This window comes from Mesitornis unicolor, unplaced genomic scaffold (assembly GCF_000695765.1).
Source record: "Mesitornis unicolor isolate BGI_N332 unplaced genomic scaffold, ASM69576v1 scaffold47523, whole genome shotgun sequence".
NCBI classification, from domain to species: domain Eukaryota; kingdom Metazoa; phylum Chordata; class Aves; order Mesitornithiformes; family Mesitornithidae; genus Mesitornis; species Mesitornis unicolor.
In genome coordinates, this window is record NW_010177572.1 from 12418 (window position 1) to 28870 (window position 16453).

The 16453-nt window shown below is 43.1% G+C and overlaps 1 protein-coding gene across 1 annotated transcript; it reads left to right on the forward strand.

Moving 5' to 3' along the window:
* Positions 1–8925: 8925 nt before the first annotated feature.
* On the forward strand, positions 8926–11426 carry LOC104538797. Its single transcript, XM_010182126.1, has 5 exons — positions 8926–9327; positions 9421–9465; positions 9570–9596; positions 10272–10400; positions 11319–11426. The coding sequence occupies exons 1-5, from the start codon at positions 9220–9222 to the stop codon at positions 11424–11426; spliced, it is 417 nt and encodes a 138-aa protein (XP_010180428.1). The 5' UTR covers positions 8926–9219.
* Positions 11427–16453: the final 5027 nt, after the last annotated feature.

Below are 16453 nucleotides of genomic sequence, written 5' to 3' on the forward strand. Positions count from 1 at the left end.
TAGGGTTGCATAAAGGAGCAGCATTAAAAAAATATCTGATTACAGAAACTTTTTTAGCAGTTAAGTACTCAAGATTATTCTTGGAAGTCTTTGCTGTTTTCTGCAGTACTTTATAAACCTCCTTCTTTCTTATTTCAAAAGTGTTGCCAAGAAGACCTGAAAGTCTACTACTTTCCTGAGCCAAATCAGCAGTGTGGTGGTGGTGACGGCTCAGCTGCTCTGATCGAAGACTCCTGTCCTGCACCTATGGCATCTGCTTTCTCTTCTGCCATGGACGTAGTTCTCAAAGGACTCAAAAAACTGCACCAGCTCAATCAAATCCAAAGACAATTTTCCTATAAAATCTTTCACTCTGTCATCTAAGAGCACCTTGATAATTCTCATGTTGGTGTTGGGCTTTTTTCCCATTGAGCTGAGAGAACGACTTACTTCCCTTACCCACATGAGTGAGATAGATATACCCAAACTCGGCAGCCGAGGGAGCGTCTTTTGTCCACCACCACGTAGAAGCTCGGTTTTTTTGTGAACAAGGAAAGGAGGTGGTGTGATGGGTGCACAGGTGCTTTTTGTGAAGGGAAGTCTGGATTCCCACCAGGATCAAAGGTCTGGATTCCCACCTGGCATTCAGGATCTAAGAAATGGATGACTCCACCCATACAAATGGATACTTACGTTTTACAGCACAGAACTCTCCAGTTTGCCACTATTTGGGCAAGATTACAATGAAAAGATGTGAAGGGCTTCAGCAACTTCAGTTTGTTATCCAAGGTATAAAATAAATTGGGTAACAGAAGGATGTTAAACTCAGAGACAAAGTTGCTCCTTTTTCTTCAGAAAACAATAAAACAACTCTGCATTTCGTATAGATGGCTGCCTATTGATTTACCTAACTTGCTTTGTGCAGCCCTCCAGGGACCTGCTAGAGGTATCTTGTTAGATAATCTGATTTCCCTGATGTAACAATCCAGCTTGCTGACTTTCGAAACCTGCAGACATCACTTTGCAGCCTTGAGAGACCACCAGCAAAGGTGGTCTGCATCCAGATGCAGAGTTTACCGAGAACTACTCTCTAAAATACACAAGTCAGCTTCAGACCTCCAGCTCTTTGCTGCAATCCCCCCTGAGATGACTGGGGCAGACCCGGGTCTCTCTTTGGTCTACCTCAGCCTTTCAATTATTTCAAGATCTTTTACATCATGATTATTGCTGTTAAATATATCCTTGCTTTATTTTCTAAGCATGCAGCTTCTGATGCCAAAATCCAAGAAGAGTCAGCTCTGCTGGAAGAAGATGACTCTGGTGGTACTCTCGGGAGAGGCTGAAGAGTAACAGCCTCAGATGCAGAGGGACATGCAGCATGGGGAAATGGTCTGGGACAACAGTATCCTCTGCAAAATGATGTTTCCCCCTGTCTTCCTCTGGAGAAGAGGAGCTCTGGGGAGAAAGCTGAGCAATAGCAGTTGTAGCTGATGCCCTCAAAGGTTTCTGAAGACAACCTGGAGCAGCCATCCAGCTTTCTTCCAAAAGAGGAGAAAGAAAGAGAAACTTCTGTACCCTCTTCCCTGGATGAATGGAGGAATTGGTGACAAGACTTGAAGACCTCAGCAGAAAGTGCCTAAGAAGTCATGTAACAAATTGGGTCCCCAATCTCGGACTCCTCTTTGCTGGGGCCTGAATTAAAAACCCAAGTGTGGCTTCCCCCAAAACTGGCCTTAAAAAGTGGAAGAAACGGCTGGTGTTGCTTCATCTCAGGACTTGCAGGTGAGGAGGCCTTTGAGCTTGGCAAGAACACAGGGAACTGTTTTTATAAACAATATGGATTGAATTGATGAGCTTTCACACAAGTATTTGTTGCTGGCTACATTTAAGGATTCATCCTTTCCATGTTACCTGTTTTAAAGCATATCCGTAAAACATGTTCTCTAGATGCGTAATATCATATGCCTCCAGGGTTAGTACTTGGAGACGCTGGTTTTTCACTGCAAATAAATGGTGTTGCTTATCTGCCCGATTATGTAGTATCGACCACGAATTAATTAAACTGATGAGGTTTGCAATGAGCTGTGTATCTGAATGATCCTGTCCTGATGGTGCCAAGGTTTGGTCTGCTCAGTGCCTCCCTGAGTGTAAAGCCCTGAGACCCAAGGTTGGAGTTGCATGGTGATTTTTCTCAATAGTCTTCATCCGATTAAACCAGTTTTGAGAAGGATGCCCAGGCTTTACTGGGACAAAAGTCTTGTGTAACACGCACCTGCCAGAAGGAGCTGTTAGGGAGAGCTGTGGACTATCTGGTGTTGAAAGGGAGCAGAGGGCAGAAAGCTTTTAATAAAAAAAATATACAAAGCAAGAGGGAAGTTAATAAAAGGCTTTGGCCACATGATGGCATCCTCGTCCGTGGCAAGGCATGGCCGTGTGCTGCTCACTGCATCGCTTTTGAGCTGCCAAGCCATCTCCTTCTGTCTTGCTCCATTCAGCCCCTAGTCCAGGTTTGCTGCCAGACCTGCACAGTCTCCCTTCCCAAGAGGGCAGCCCCACACCAGGCAGTGTGCAGGTCAGTTTGGGGTGAGCCTTCTCTGCCAATGGCTTCCCTAGCCCAGCAGTGCAGGAGGTGAGTCCTAGGTGCACTGGTTAATGACTGTATCATCCCATTAGCACTCGTAGAAAAACCACAGGTGAGGCAAAGCAACACTGGGCTGGAGCACGAGTGTTTTGAGAGTGCCCTGGCCACCACACAGAAGGTTGGGCTGATGCTAGAGCAGGGGCAGTGGGGTCGGAACAAGCAGCGTTTGAGGCACAGCACTTTGCGGCATCAGATCCCTGCACGTGGAGTCTGATAAACAGTTTAGTCTTGCTTTTGATGTAGTGAGTGCCTGGCTGTGTCACTGAGGAAAGAGGTCCAGTGGTGGGGCTGGGAGATGGTAGAGTCACCATCCCTGGAAGTGTTCAAAAAACGTGTGGATGTGGCACTTCAGGATGTGGTTTAGCGAGCATGGGGGGGTTGGGTTGATGGTTGAACTTGATGATCTTACAGGTCTCTTCCAACCTTAAGGATTCTGTGATTCTATGACACTGCATGGGGTTAGCCCCATGTCTCAAAAATGAGGGGTGGCAATTAGGATTTATGCACACAGAGACTTGACAGGTCTGCGTCTTGTGAATGTTTTTCTTTATGATCTATCAAACACATTATTTTTTAGACATAACATCAATATAATTATCCACTACTAGAAATTAGGATCTCCAAGGAATCCTCTTCAGGGACCTACTGATGGGAGTTTAAAACAGTGCCTTGCCTGGCAGGCACACAGCCCTACATACAGCTGTTTCAAATCCCTTGTACGGGGCACTGATTGCGTATACTGGTGGGTTTGCCCCTGAATTACACAGAATAAAAATCCCCTGTGTCAACGTAATTCAGGATACGGGCCTGCTCCTTTATCAGTGCTGTGGTTGTAGCAATCTCTGTGTTCCCCAGCACTGTGTGCATGGGAGTGGTGAAAGGCACCTACTTGATAGCTTGTTCACAGATGCTTACAGAGCCCCACATCTCTAAGATAAGTACAGTAAACCCTGAAACTGGTAAAAAAATGAGACAGCAGACCAAAAGGACCAGGGATAAATACTTCTGTGCTTTTATTGCCTGGAATATGAAAGCATACTCAGACCAGTCATCCCTCAAATGAGTCTGTAACTGCCCGACTTTCATGTTGCTGGTGGTGTTCCAGCTCTGACAACATCCTGTATCACTTAATGAGATGCTGGCTGTGTAGCTGTTTTCCCAGTTTACACACTTTGTAGTGCTATGGGAGGAAAAAAAGGTAGCGGTAGCTTATTTCCCCATTTAAACAAGAAAAAACAGGAACCAATTTCCCAGTGAAAAGCTATTTTTTTGGTCATCAGCCCTGAGCTGGAGGAAGGTCTTTGGTGCTGGAAGAAGCCTTGTGGTGCCCACGGGGTGCGAGGTGGGAGCAGGCTGGGGCTGCCCTCTGGACAGGGGGCAAGGAGGAGGCCACCTCACCTCTCTGTTTCTACATTCGTGCTGCAGCTGGGCACCTATAATGTACCTGAGTCCTTCTCCAGGCAGGGTGCAGCTGACATCCCGTGCCAGAGCTCACCCTCAGCAGTTTTAGTGCCTGCTGAAGCCCTGCCTGTGTTGGCTCCGGCCCAGGCTGAGACATTCTCACACCTTGGGAGTCCCTGCCTGGCATGTCCACGCCTCGGGGGAAGGCGAGATCACAGGCCGCATCTCAGTTTCTCTTTTTCGGTTGTACTCTGAGACAGAGCAGTAGGTGACGTCTTTGAAGGCATTAAGATAAATTATATCTCTTTGTTTTATCTGAAGTTGCTTGTTTTGTGGTAGAGGCTGTTATAGTGGAGATTTCTCTCCTAGACATTGCATTTGTGTAAGCCAAGGCAGCCAATACCTGTTTTGTACCTGTGAAGAAAAAGGTAAAGTGCAGAGTCAGAGAAATGGTGAGATCCAAGGAGAGGTGAGAGGAGTTTCAAGTTGGTAAATTTACTATAAACTGCACAAGAACAGTTTCCTTTCTCTAAAGCCATCTTCTGCCTATATATGCCCCTATAGTGATGCATAGACTGATCACTGACAACTTAGATAAGTAGTATGTAAAGTATCCTTCCAGAGATGGACTCCAAAGGGAATTAAGCCATGCAGTGAGGTGAAATTTAAGCAGTTACACTGATTTTTCAAAGCAGTTTTCCTAAACTGTACATTCTGCAACAGCTCCAGAGTCAGACACTGGTGAAACAACCAACCAGTTAAGAACCATACAGGCAGCAGAAGGAGAGCATCTTTTTAAAGGACTCTCAGAGATCCCTTAAGAGGTCTCACTGTAAGATATAAAATGTTGGACACATCAAGAAATCCTTTTTTAGTAGAGGTGAAATACCAAGGCTACTGGACTGTAGATCATCAAATCTCTGAAAAGAATACAAAGGTCTTGAGTGATAGAGAAAGCAGTGGATAACCTTGGGTCATAAGGAGAAACGTTTCGAGAAACAAGAGCCTTGAAACTGGGAAAGCACAGGCTGAGACTGCCCTGCGGCCAACACTCGGTGCTTCAAGACTGGCACGTACATGGCCTCACCTGCTGTAAAAGCACCAGGACTTACGTAGCTTATCTTCACGGACTGGACTTGCTTATGGTGTGTTCCCCCATATTTTAGCACCAACATAGCCTACTTTACATGGAGTACAGAAAATCTTGCCAACTTTTATGGAAGAGGGCCAGCCTATACTTACTCATGCTAATAGGTGTGAACCAATATCCGTGCTTATTTTGTTACTAGATTGTGATTGCTGTGTTTCAAACAAGCAGTCTGCAGGCAGTTTTTCAACACTTCCAGCATGAAAAGCAAGCTGCAATGCAGGTCTGCCTGGTGCAGGGCTCTAACGCAGCCAGGGACTGACTGCCTCGTGCTGTCTGTCTGTCCTGCGTGTTCAACCTTCCTCTGCATGCTGCGCTGAGACAGAAATCCAGCACCCAGGGTCACCTCACGGTGGGACAAGCAAGGAAGGGTGAGTGGACTTACGAGCTGAAAGCTCTGCAATGTTTTTCTTTCCTGGTGTGAAAACAGTCAGTCCCACAAAAGGGGATGATGAAACGAGAGCAACAGCATCAGGAGAACCTTAACATAAAAGAGAACTTGGTGACCTTTGTGGACAATTCCTGCTTTCCTCTGCTTACTTCTGGAGATGGTTGTGAGATGCACTTGCAATACGTACAAGGCTCAGCATGGCTGCCATGGTGCTGTCAGGGCTTTTCGCTTTTAGGTGCTTCAGCTTTGCTAAATATTACTGCAGCAGGGAAAGCCTGGCTCCCCTGCTAGAAAACCCGGGAGAGCTCTGGTAACGGCACTACTGCATGAAACAAGGATGACTCGCAGCTCTGAAGGTTCCTCTCGGGTGTGCCTCCCCATCTCACAGCTCCTGGGCACCACTAGTTTTGATTAGTTAGTATAAATAGTTTCAAATTAATTAAATATGTTCTGAATGTAATGGGGGCTCCATTGCCTACAGAAGCTAATGTGAGTCCTGAGGATGTCCCGTGGTCCATCTGCTAGGACAGAGCAGCCCGTGTGGCTACTGGGAGGTACCACTGCCCCCTTCAAGCTGGCACACTGGATCGTTCCCTGGGTTTATCTGGATTTTACCCCTTTCTGCCACAGGCAATCTTGCTGTTACTGTGCTATGGTTTACCCTTTCATGGAGGAATTAGATTGACTCTATTTTCCTTTATTTCTACACTAGCATATGTATAAAAGAAAGGCAAAAAAAATTACTCCAAGCCACTTCATCTATGGAAAATGAAACTGTCAGTGGCATCTCTTCATCTGCAGTCTTTGCAAGCTCTTACATCTTGATCAGTGTACACAGCAAATGTGAAACAAGTTGGTATTTCATCTTGGTGTTTTTCTTCTACAGGGAATCTCTTTTTCTACATTAAAAAAAGGCAACAAACCAACAAAAACAAACTGCACACAGTTTCTTGGAAACACTACAGTGGGATGCAAATTCTCTCACGAGATCTCAGAAGATATGGAGGTTCATGCTGACCAGGCTAAACCAGTTATTTGGAAATTGGACAAATTTGTTTCCCAACAAATTTGGGAAAGTACATTGCCACAGCAGGTCATCAAAATGAAGATTTTTAAAATATCAAAATTATATGTTTAAAGATTAGATAGAAGAGTTGGTCTTTTTGCTGGGATGGCAGCAAATAATAATCTCCATGGTCTTTGGCTCAGCCTCTAAATGCTGGGAACTCTCCACAGAGAGGCCATAACCAGTGCCACTCGCTTCTCTGCGCAGTTCACTGCGGCTTTAACCAATACATGGAAAGTTCTTTCTGTGGCAGTTTGACTTCTGTTGATGTCTGAATCACCGTAAACTGAGTACAGCTTCTCTGGTGACCTATGTGCCCTGGAGCAACAACAGCATGAGATGGATCTCACTAAGCAATTAAACAGAAATTAAAAGATGTAGAGATAGCGCTGGCACTGCTGGCAGATAGAGACTGCAGGGAGGAACCGCGGGCTGGAGGAGCAGCTCTGGAAGCTCTGCCATTCTGATTTTCAGCTAGAACAAAAATACAGATCTTAACCTTTTAGGCTATAGGCCTGGGAAGGAGTTATCTGATCTGCTCACTGTCCAGTGAACATAATTACATGTATGGAAATGTCCTAATTATGTATCTTGCATACAATTTGTGTCACCAATCCCTTTCGCTTACAGAGGCAGGCACCGTTCCTTAGGAGAAGCAGCCCTAGAGACCCTGCTAAATAGATCAGATTTTGTAAAATCCTTGCAAAGACAGAGTACAGCCGCTACGGTGCAAAATGAGATTTCTAATGAACTTATTTGCCTTAAAAAGAGGAAGCAGTAGCAACTCCTGGCTGTCACAAAGAGCCCCTTGTCCCTCTCTTCCCATGGCTTGTTACCATATTCCTTGCACAACCGTGGCTGAATCAAAAATGCTGGTGAATTCTTTCCTTTAAAACCATGTAAAGTAATTTTCTTAATCATTTGAGAAACAAGTGTCCCATGAATGTTACATACCCTTCATTTCCCTCAGGTGGACGTGTATGCTTTGAACTAATTGCTCTGGCTCTTGTTGTGGGGCTTTACTGGCTGAAGAAACAGAGAGCAGCACACACATCACTTTGCTTGAGCAAAAAGCTGCTTTCCTCAAGGGAGACCTACCTGTCACAGAAATCTCTTTACTGCTTTTCAGGGAATCACAGGCTCTTGATCACAAATCAATGATTTTACCCCTTCCCTAACCACCTAATGTCTTGAAAGATGCCATTACCTGGCTTGTGAATGCCATCCCTCCCTAGGATATACTTTTGTGCATCTGCTGATCACAACGTAACCTGGTGCCAGCTTTAACTTGTCAAGGGAAGGTCTTTGACTTTTTCCTGGGACCTGTGTGAAAGCTGTAGCTGCCTAATGGGATATACTCTTCCCACACTACATCACCTAAGGATGAACTTCAAAGGAAAGGCAGGGAGCATCCACCCCAGCCCGGAGCCGTGCTCTTTGGGCAGCAAGGCAGGGCAAGAGCAGCAGGCGGATCCTTCTCTGCTCCCCTCGGTGTGCAGGCAGGCAGCAGAGCCATGCTTGGTCAGATGGATCCCTTGGCAGCAGACAAATGCCAGAGAAAAGACAGCAAATTGCAACCCAATGTTTTCTCTTTCCAGGAGAGTTTCCAGAGGGATCACGCTCATCCTTCAGCCACACTGACCAGCAGAAGGCTCAAGCTTTAGGAAGAGATCTTTGAGGCATAAGAGGATTTAAGATATAACAAGAGGGAAGCTTAAAAGTCAACACTGGGGAACTAAAAGAAATCTGAAAGGCTACCACTTGCTGTGTTGAAAAAAGGAAACCTCTGTGGCCACAGAAAGCTCTAGCAGACATTCGACCTGATTTGGAGACTCTATTGGAGAGAATTTCCAAGTTCACACCGTTTTGGTCATCTAGGATTATTTTTGCATCCACTCCTTTCTGCTTAAAAAGGACCGAGAGGGATGTGACATTGCAGCCAGTGTTTGCACTCTGAGGGCCCGATCCTTCTCCGTACACTGGTGCATGTGCACTTGGCAAAGGCATGACCTCAGTCGAGGACTGCGGGATCGCTCCCTGGATGTGGCAGCTGTAATTCAACGTGACAGCTTCTCCAGGCACCGCTCCACAACTCTGTTTGTCTGTCTGCTCAACAGACCCCTGCAGCGTTACCAACTTTCTTTGAGAAAGGTGCTGCTTTGAATCCAGGGGAAAGCCAGCTCGCAGCCTTTCAGTTTGTTTTCTTGGGAACTTTGGCAATGCTGAACTTTATTGTCTCCTCGCTTTCATGGAACCGTAATTTACATAAGCACAGGAGTCAAAACACACATCTGAAAAAAAATGCTTTCGTAGATTTTTAACCATTGTTTCCTGTTGGGGTGTTCTATCATAATGTTCAAATTAATCACTTCTGAGGAGCATTTGTGAATTTCCACAGTACTAAAGAAAAGTCACTGCAGTAGGTGACTCAATTCCATTCTCTAAAATGCTGTCCAAGCTAGTGGGAAAAAATAGTGGGCACCTGGTATCAATTTTATAATTGGGTTTTTCCATATTAGAATGGGAATTTTGTGAAGACTCAATTAAAAGGAGTGTCCTCCTATTCTTCTGTCACCCATCAGACTGAGTCGCACATGAATGCCAGCATGCTGTCATACATACTCTTCTCTTGTTTGCTGCTCTCTGTGCAAGCACAGAATTGCAGTGTCCGTGAAATTATCCGGTATACAAATCGTCTGCTTGTAAGTGACTGTTTAGCACCTTAATTCTGTAAAAATGCGTGTGTGTAAAGTAGATGATAATAAATACTCATTTCTCACTTGTTATTCTTTCAGGAGGAAAGTTCTGTAAGTTGCCCATGTAGGGAGACAGCTGTCAGTGTGAGTACATTGCTTCTGAGAATAGAATGAAACTAAACAAAACTGTACTTATGTGTTGAATGCTAGCAATGCTGGATTTTAATGCTCGCTTTTTTCGTTTTCAGTCATGTTCGTGTCTTCCCATTGCTGAGGTAAGTCTATTTTTTTAATTGTAGTGTTAAAGAAATCTGATATTAACTGAGTTTGTTAAGTTTGTTCACTTGGCTCCTTATACAACTTTTGCTTTCAGTTATGAGGAAGTTCTTAATACACCAGTAGCAGCAAAACTGAGTTTGATGAACAGTGGTAGGGAGGGAAGCAGAAGTCCTCCCATTACCAGTGCAATCAGAATGAAGCCCAGAGTCTGGTACAAGTCCTCTATGGGCTTTACTTAAAAAACAAAAGATACAGACTCTTGCTTTGAAAATCTCTGCAAGACCTTTTTTTATGATTAGGTGACTAAATACTGAGCCAACCTGGGCCAGACATGTCAGGCCTCACATGCTTAGCTCTAGGTGTATCAGATGCTATTTCATTCTTCTGAGCCCCCTCAGATACGGTGAAACCCAGCACTAGCTGAAACTATGCTTCAAAGAGGTTATTTTTACAGTTTGAGGTTTTCTGAGAGATGCAGCAGATGTTTCTGAGCGCACACATGATGGTTTGGTGTTTTACAAACCCCCAAAGTTCTTGTACCAGTTTTCAACAGGATGCAAAATGTTACATTTAATTGCGACATGCTGCCACATTTAGGAATACGTATTTCTTCTTTTTGTAGATAAACACAATGCACTTTAGCTTCCTCTAATGCCTTCTTTGTTTAACAGCCTGGCCATGAATTGGCATGCTTTGTGGAAGGAACCGAACACATGCTGAAAAACAACATATCTTCCAAAGCAGTAGTTGCAAGGCTTAATCTAACCTTTCAGATTCAATTGGACAGAAACCTCTGTGAAGTAAGACTTTTCTTTTCTATAGATATTTGTCTTTTACAGAAAAATGAGTTTTTATAATTTAAACATTTATAGCTAAGTGTTTGATTCATTTCAAATACTCGTTTTATGTGGGAGCCAGGCTTGATAGCCGCAACACGCGTGAGGCAATGGAAAGCTATTAAAATTGGCAGAGGAAGCAGGGAGAATGGTTCTGCCCCACTGTGCCCTTCTACAAATCCCTTTAGCATGAGGACCTTTAAGCACAGATCTCTGGAAGAGGAGCTTTATTTAAGTTGCTTTTCTACTCTCCTTTCTCCAGCTGCATGGCTGGGGACAGGCAGGCAGAGGCCTCCTTCTCTTCTGGAGCATTAACTCTACCTAGGCTGCAAGTTCTTCAAAAATGCTTGGGCATGCAATGCTGCTGCAACCTGCAGCATCTTCAAACTTGTGATGATGCTCAGGAAGACTCCTGATGCCTTTTCTGAGGCAGCGAAGCATCCTTTATTTACATGCTGAGCAAAACTGTGGTGTAATTCAATGAGACGCAGAAGATGCTGATGCTGCAGTGTCTCGAGCTCCTTCAAGCCAGCTTCAAACTTGCAAGAGAGAATATTGTTCGAATGGCACTGCAACACCGAGCAGACCCACTTCCCTCATCTTACCCAGCTCCTCATACTGCTCTGTCTGCCCTGTTTTCTGGATTGAAACTGCTTAGTTTAAATTACTTCAGCTATAACTACATGACAGTCCAGCTGACACCTCCTTAGTCACCATGAAAAGCCATTCTTACACTCACTGCTCAAGGAACCGTTCTTTAGGAATTGTTTTTCAAATCCTTGCTTAGCTCCAAAGAATGTTGATTTTAACTGTTCCATCTAAATACTTGCTTTTTTTAGAAAATCTTTTGAAACCAAATCTTTGTCCTTTCTTCCATCACAGAGCCTGGCACGTGGGAATCAATGCCAGTACAAGACCAAGGGAAATGTGACGGAATTTTTGAGTAAGATCCTGAGAACCTATCAAGCAATCAGTAAACCTAGGACTTAAAAAAAAGATAAAGCTTTAAAAAAATTCAACTCTTTGACAAGAAGAGAGAACAGAAAAGTTATTTATTGTATTTATTATCCACCTGAAATATAAAAGGTAGAAGTAACAACTGCTAAACCAATAAAACTGTAATTTATGTAACCACCAGAATTATTCAAGTGTCTTCATTTTATGTGTTTTACCTTTGCTGAAAGGTTTGAACATCCTGTGTTTCGTACCAGTGGGCGCTAAAATGTTTCTGCAAAGCTCTGGTCCAACAGTATCACTAACGCGCGATGCTACAGCGCAGTGCGCGTGTGCTTGCGTCTGTTCCCCTTCCTGTCTCCAGTATGTTGTCAGTACAGGATTCCAAGGCTTCTTTTCCCATATGTTAACAGTTTCTTGACTTCCTCCCCACCCTCTCACTCTGAATGCTGTTTAGCACCAGAAACATCTGTGGACTTCAGATTCAAACAGAAATTCTGTGTTTTCTTTATGCATCAGTTTTATTTTTTTGATAATATCTACACACCATGACTAAGTCACTTAGCTTCTTTCTTGCAAGATTTTCCTGCCCACAGCTGCATATTTATTTTCTCCTAAATATTCAGTAGTAGTGGATTCATGAACATCTTAACTTACAAAAGCAAGACCATACCCAGGATTAATCAGAAGTTCTTAATGGGCTTGTATATTTGGGATGTGTTGTGGACAACTGTTTCTTTCTTGGGATGTATCTAACACTGGCTTTGAAGATCTTTCTACAGTGGCATGAGCTCAGATATGCTTCTCTACCACCTCTCCATGCAGCTCAACAGAAATAAAAGAGGCAAAAAAGGGAGCTTTGCTGAAAAAAATCAACAAACAACAAACATAAAAAGGAAGATGTTTATCTCAGTCACCTATTCCAGCTTTACCAGTAGTTTCTTAGATCTCCTCACACAAGGGACAATCCCAGCCAGGTCAGATTTCATCACCTTAGTGCCTCACAGATGAACAAAAGAGTCGAGGCATCGTAACAGGGCTGGCCTGTGAGACAGAGGACCTTAAAAGACCTCCAATGACATCATTCCTTCACCATCTCCACTGGAGTATGGTGGAATTTTTAGACTTCAAGAACATATACAGGCATATAATTGCCTTTCTTTTTTCAGCATTAAGTGTGATATTGATGGGATGAACGTGTGTCTAGAATTGAAAGCATTATGGAAATGGTCATCTAGTATATTATTATTCTTAAGGTTTCCACTAATATGGGCTTGAGGGGAAAAGAGAGAACCAGATTATAGGAAATGCATCTGATACAACTACATAAAATGGTTTAAACTTATGCAATATATATCAGAGCAAATGAATTTCTTGATGTGTTTCTGATAGCTGCTTCAAATATGATAAGAAGATAATAAATACTAAAGACTTTCTGTGGTATCACCTATAGAGATGAAGCCAAGAAATAAATGCACTATTCCACCTTTTTCACATTTTCATAATTTTCATAATTTTCATAATTTTTCTACTCTAAATTCAGCTCAGGCAGCTTTCTTATAAATAACCATTTTTAGGGATTCTAGTGCAAAGAAAAATCACCCACAGTTCTGGCAAATCCGCAGAACGCTTACACACGCTCCTGGTCTTGGACAGAAGAAAAAGGCTCATTAACATCCATAGATCGCAGTGAATTTATGATGGCAGATATCAGATTTCCAAATATTGTCTCATCAAATACCGATATTCAGTCTTGTTAATATTTTCCAACTGCAAACCCAAGCAATTTCAGTGTTTCCATGATGCTTTGCTTTTCGTATCTTTGTGTGTGCAGCTCACCAGTGTTGTGTCATAACCTGCAGCAAGTGTAAAATCTGAAAAATACTGATTCATTTTTATAGATGAAGAAAAGACTTCCCAGGTCCTAGGTCTGCAGACAGCTGTTCTACCCTGTGTTTTCAGAAACTGCAAGGAAAAAGAAAATGCTTTGTCTAATACTTTTACTCCCTAAATGACTTCATTAGATTTATGAAATAGATACAGTAGTTGTGAAATTGTGGCACAAGCGAAAGACGCATCATAAATACAGTTCTACCCAACATAAGCTGGCAAGAGTCAAATGCAGTCAGTGAGCTTCCAGTCAAATCACTTCTGCAAGACAATAATAGGAAACTCTTGTGCAGAATTTGAAAAAAACAGCCAAACTTACTGAACTGTAGAAGATTCATCTGCAAAATATCTACTCATCTGATGCCTCGGTTTACAATCTGCGTGAGAAAAGTGATTGTTATGTGCTCAAAGCATTCAGTGCAGAACTGTGCAACATGAATTAAGTGCTTCTACTGCTGTCTGTCATTGTACACAAACCGCTTGCACCTCTGAGCTGATGCAAAATGTTTGCTTATGCTGGCAACCACCCCCAAAGCCTGCAATCTAGAGTCCAGGAAACGTGGTGGTCCTCTATCTTTGAGTAATTTAGCCCTCTAATTTATGTGGGCCTTCCCCACCAGCATATTCAGATCTTCTCAATGGGACTCTTTAATGCTCTGTGAGGCTTTGCAAGCTCCAGGGCAGTGCAATGGGAAGGGCTGGATCTCTCTCAGCAGGACTGAACATCCAGCCTTGGACCAGCCCCTGAGCAGATGTGGGACCCAGCAGATGCCTGTGGGCCTCCTCTCTCTCTTGAGTTTGGTTCACAATAGGTTTGTGAAACTGCCAGATGAAACCAAAAGAAAACTAATCCATTGAGTTACTTAATTACTGTAACAAATACCTTCCTCTGTTATCTCAATTATCTTTCTCTAGCAGCTCTCTAGCAGAACTTGTCATACTATGATGGAGAGGATGTGGCATAGGGGACACAGGAGGTGAAGAAGGTCAGACATTTCGTATACAACATGACTTGTCTGCACAAGTTGATTATACTGTGGAATATGTGGAATATGAGTTGATAGTCAGCCATGATTTTAGGACAAAGCCCTTCTTCCAACCATTCAAACCTGCCCAAGTGTCCATGCTTGTGCGTGCTTGTTTTCAAGTACGTATCGCCACAACTATGATATTTCCCCATAAGCATAAAGTAATGCTAAACTCTATGCTAGAAGTGACCCAAAGACACTTGAGAAGCTACTTTGCTTTTCAGCAAGTAAGAATTCCCCCAATGTTGCAACATCAGCCAGCACACAACCCTTTCTTTGAAAGGTGTTTGTTGTCAGCGCTCAGTCAGAAACCCATACAGAGATCTGCAGCTCCACAGGAGTATTTTCTGTCTTAGTTCAGGCATCCACTTAGTAGCATGGCTATTACAAAACTTAGTGTTGCCTTCAGAAGCCTGACAAAGACAGCTTTGTATGTTTGAGTCTCTGTCACAATACTTAACAAGGCAGAAATGCAGCAGCAGAGCCACAGGGCTTGTGCTGCCCTTCGTCTTACATGATGTCATGCCCTGCTGTGGGACAAGCCCAAGCCCTAAGCAGTGTCAAAGGTCTAATAAGAAGCTGTCTCCAATGACAGACAGGCAACCATAGGTCTAGAAGATATTTTAGGAGAGACTGCAACTGCCCTGGTGCATCTGGTATGTTTTTGTTATTTTCTGAGTCTTTTTCATCCCTGTAAGTACAAGTCTGGTGTATGCCATGATATGGGAAGGAGAAGCTCTGGACTACCATTCAAATGCCTCCCAGTCATAAATCACACTCAGTATTTAAAAGCAGTTTTACATATTTGTACAGGAAAGCAGATCTTATCTGGCTAATGCTCACAACACCCTCCTGAGCCATGTGGACAAGCCTCATTCTTCTAGTTTTACAGAAAAGTAAGGTAACAAGAGTTTGGTGAGATGGAGAATTTATGTCTCCCCAGCACTCTGCATTTTACAACTGTCTGACGACTGACAGCATTTGATTGCAGAGCTCAGCACACACCAGGGTATAGCATGGCCATGACACAAATGACAGCACACGTAATATCAGGTGGTACTACTGGGAAGGCTGAAGCCAAAGTACCTACCATTTCCAGGCTGTTTTACCCACAGATAAGGCCACACCTGCCCACAGCTGGTTGCAGCTCCCTTCTCATCTTCTCTATTGGTCTCCCACTTTTGATCTAATCCAATAAAAAAATTTCAAAATTTAGAACTAAAAATTCCCAAGACTTCTATGTGCATTTTTCATGGAAGCAACCACACTGATCTATGAATTACAGCATCTTTGTGGATACACACTGAAGCACCAGTTCAAACAGTAAACTTTTTGTCACTTTGTATGAATTTCTGTAAATAATCCTGAAAGCTTACACTATTGTTATGAGATACAAGATAAATGTTGTCTTCTTCCTGTTGGGACACAGAATGGATTACAGATCATCAGCACCATGGCTCAGGCAACCAAAGGAGTGAAAGGGCTGAAAAGAGAAGGTAAAATGCTTCACTAACACAGCACCTTGATTGCCACAATGGCTTTTCTTCCTGATTCATATACAGGCTTTAAAAATCAAAGATGCTTACAAATCAGCAATGTGTCTGAATTGCTTCTACTATCTTAAATCTAGTAGTATAGTACTAGATGAAACAATCCTGAACTTGTATCAGGTTACAATCTAGAAAAAGTGACAGTAAGAAACTACATGTAAAATACCAGTGAGATTTCTTTCTGTTCATATCAGAAACAGCATCATCAAAAGGCTTCACAAGAAAACAGATGTTCTTGATTTGTTTATTGCATTCATTATGCTAGTCTTTAATTTGATAAATTTCAGGCTAACTAAATATTTTCCAGGGGTAATAGGTCAGCAAAAACCCCAGGAGTGAGGGGATTTTCCCCCGACTCCCCACAAAATTGGAATTGTAAAAGAGCGAAATAAGAGAGAAATCATGACTTAAGAGATGCAGATAATGATCAGCCTACTTCTGACTTTGCAGGCAGCCTGTAGGAGAGAAGAGAGATGTTCTGTCTGACAGCAACTTTCGGCAGGATATAAATCAGCCATTGAGATGTAAGATTGTTCCACGGTGGCAGACAAAATTTCTCACTCTGGTTTTGCTGTGCTCCCATACACCTGACATG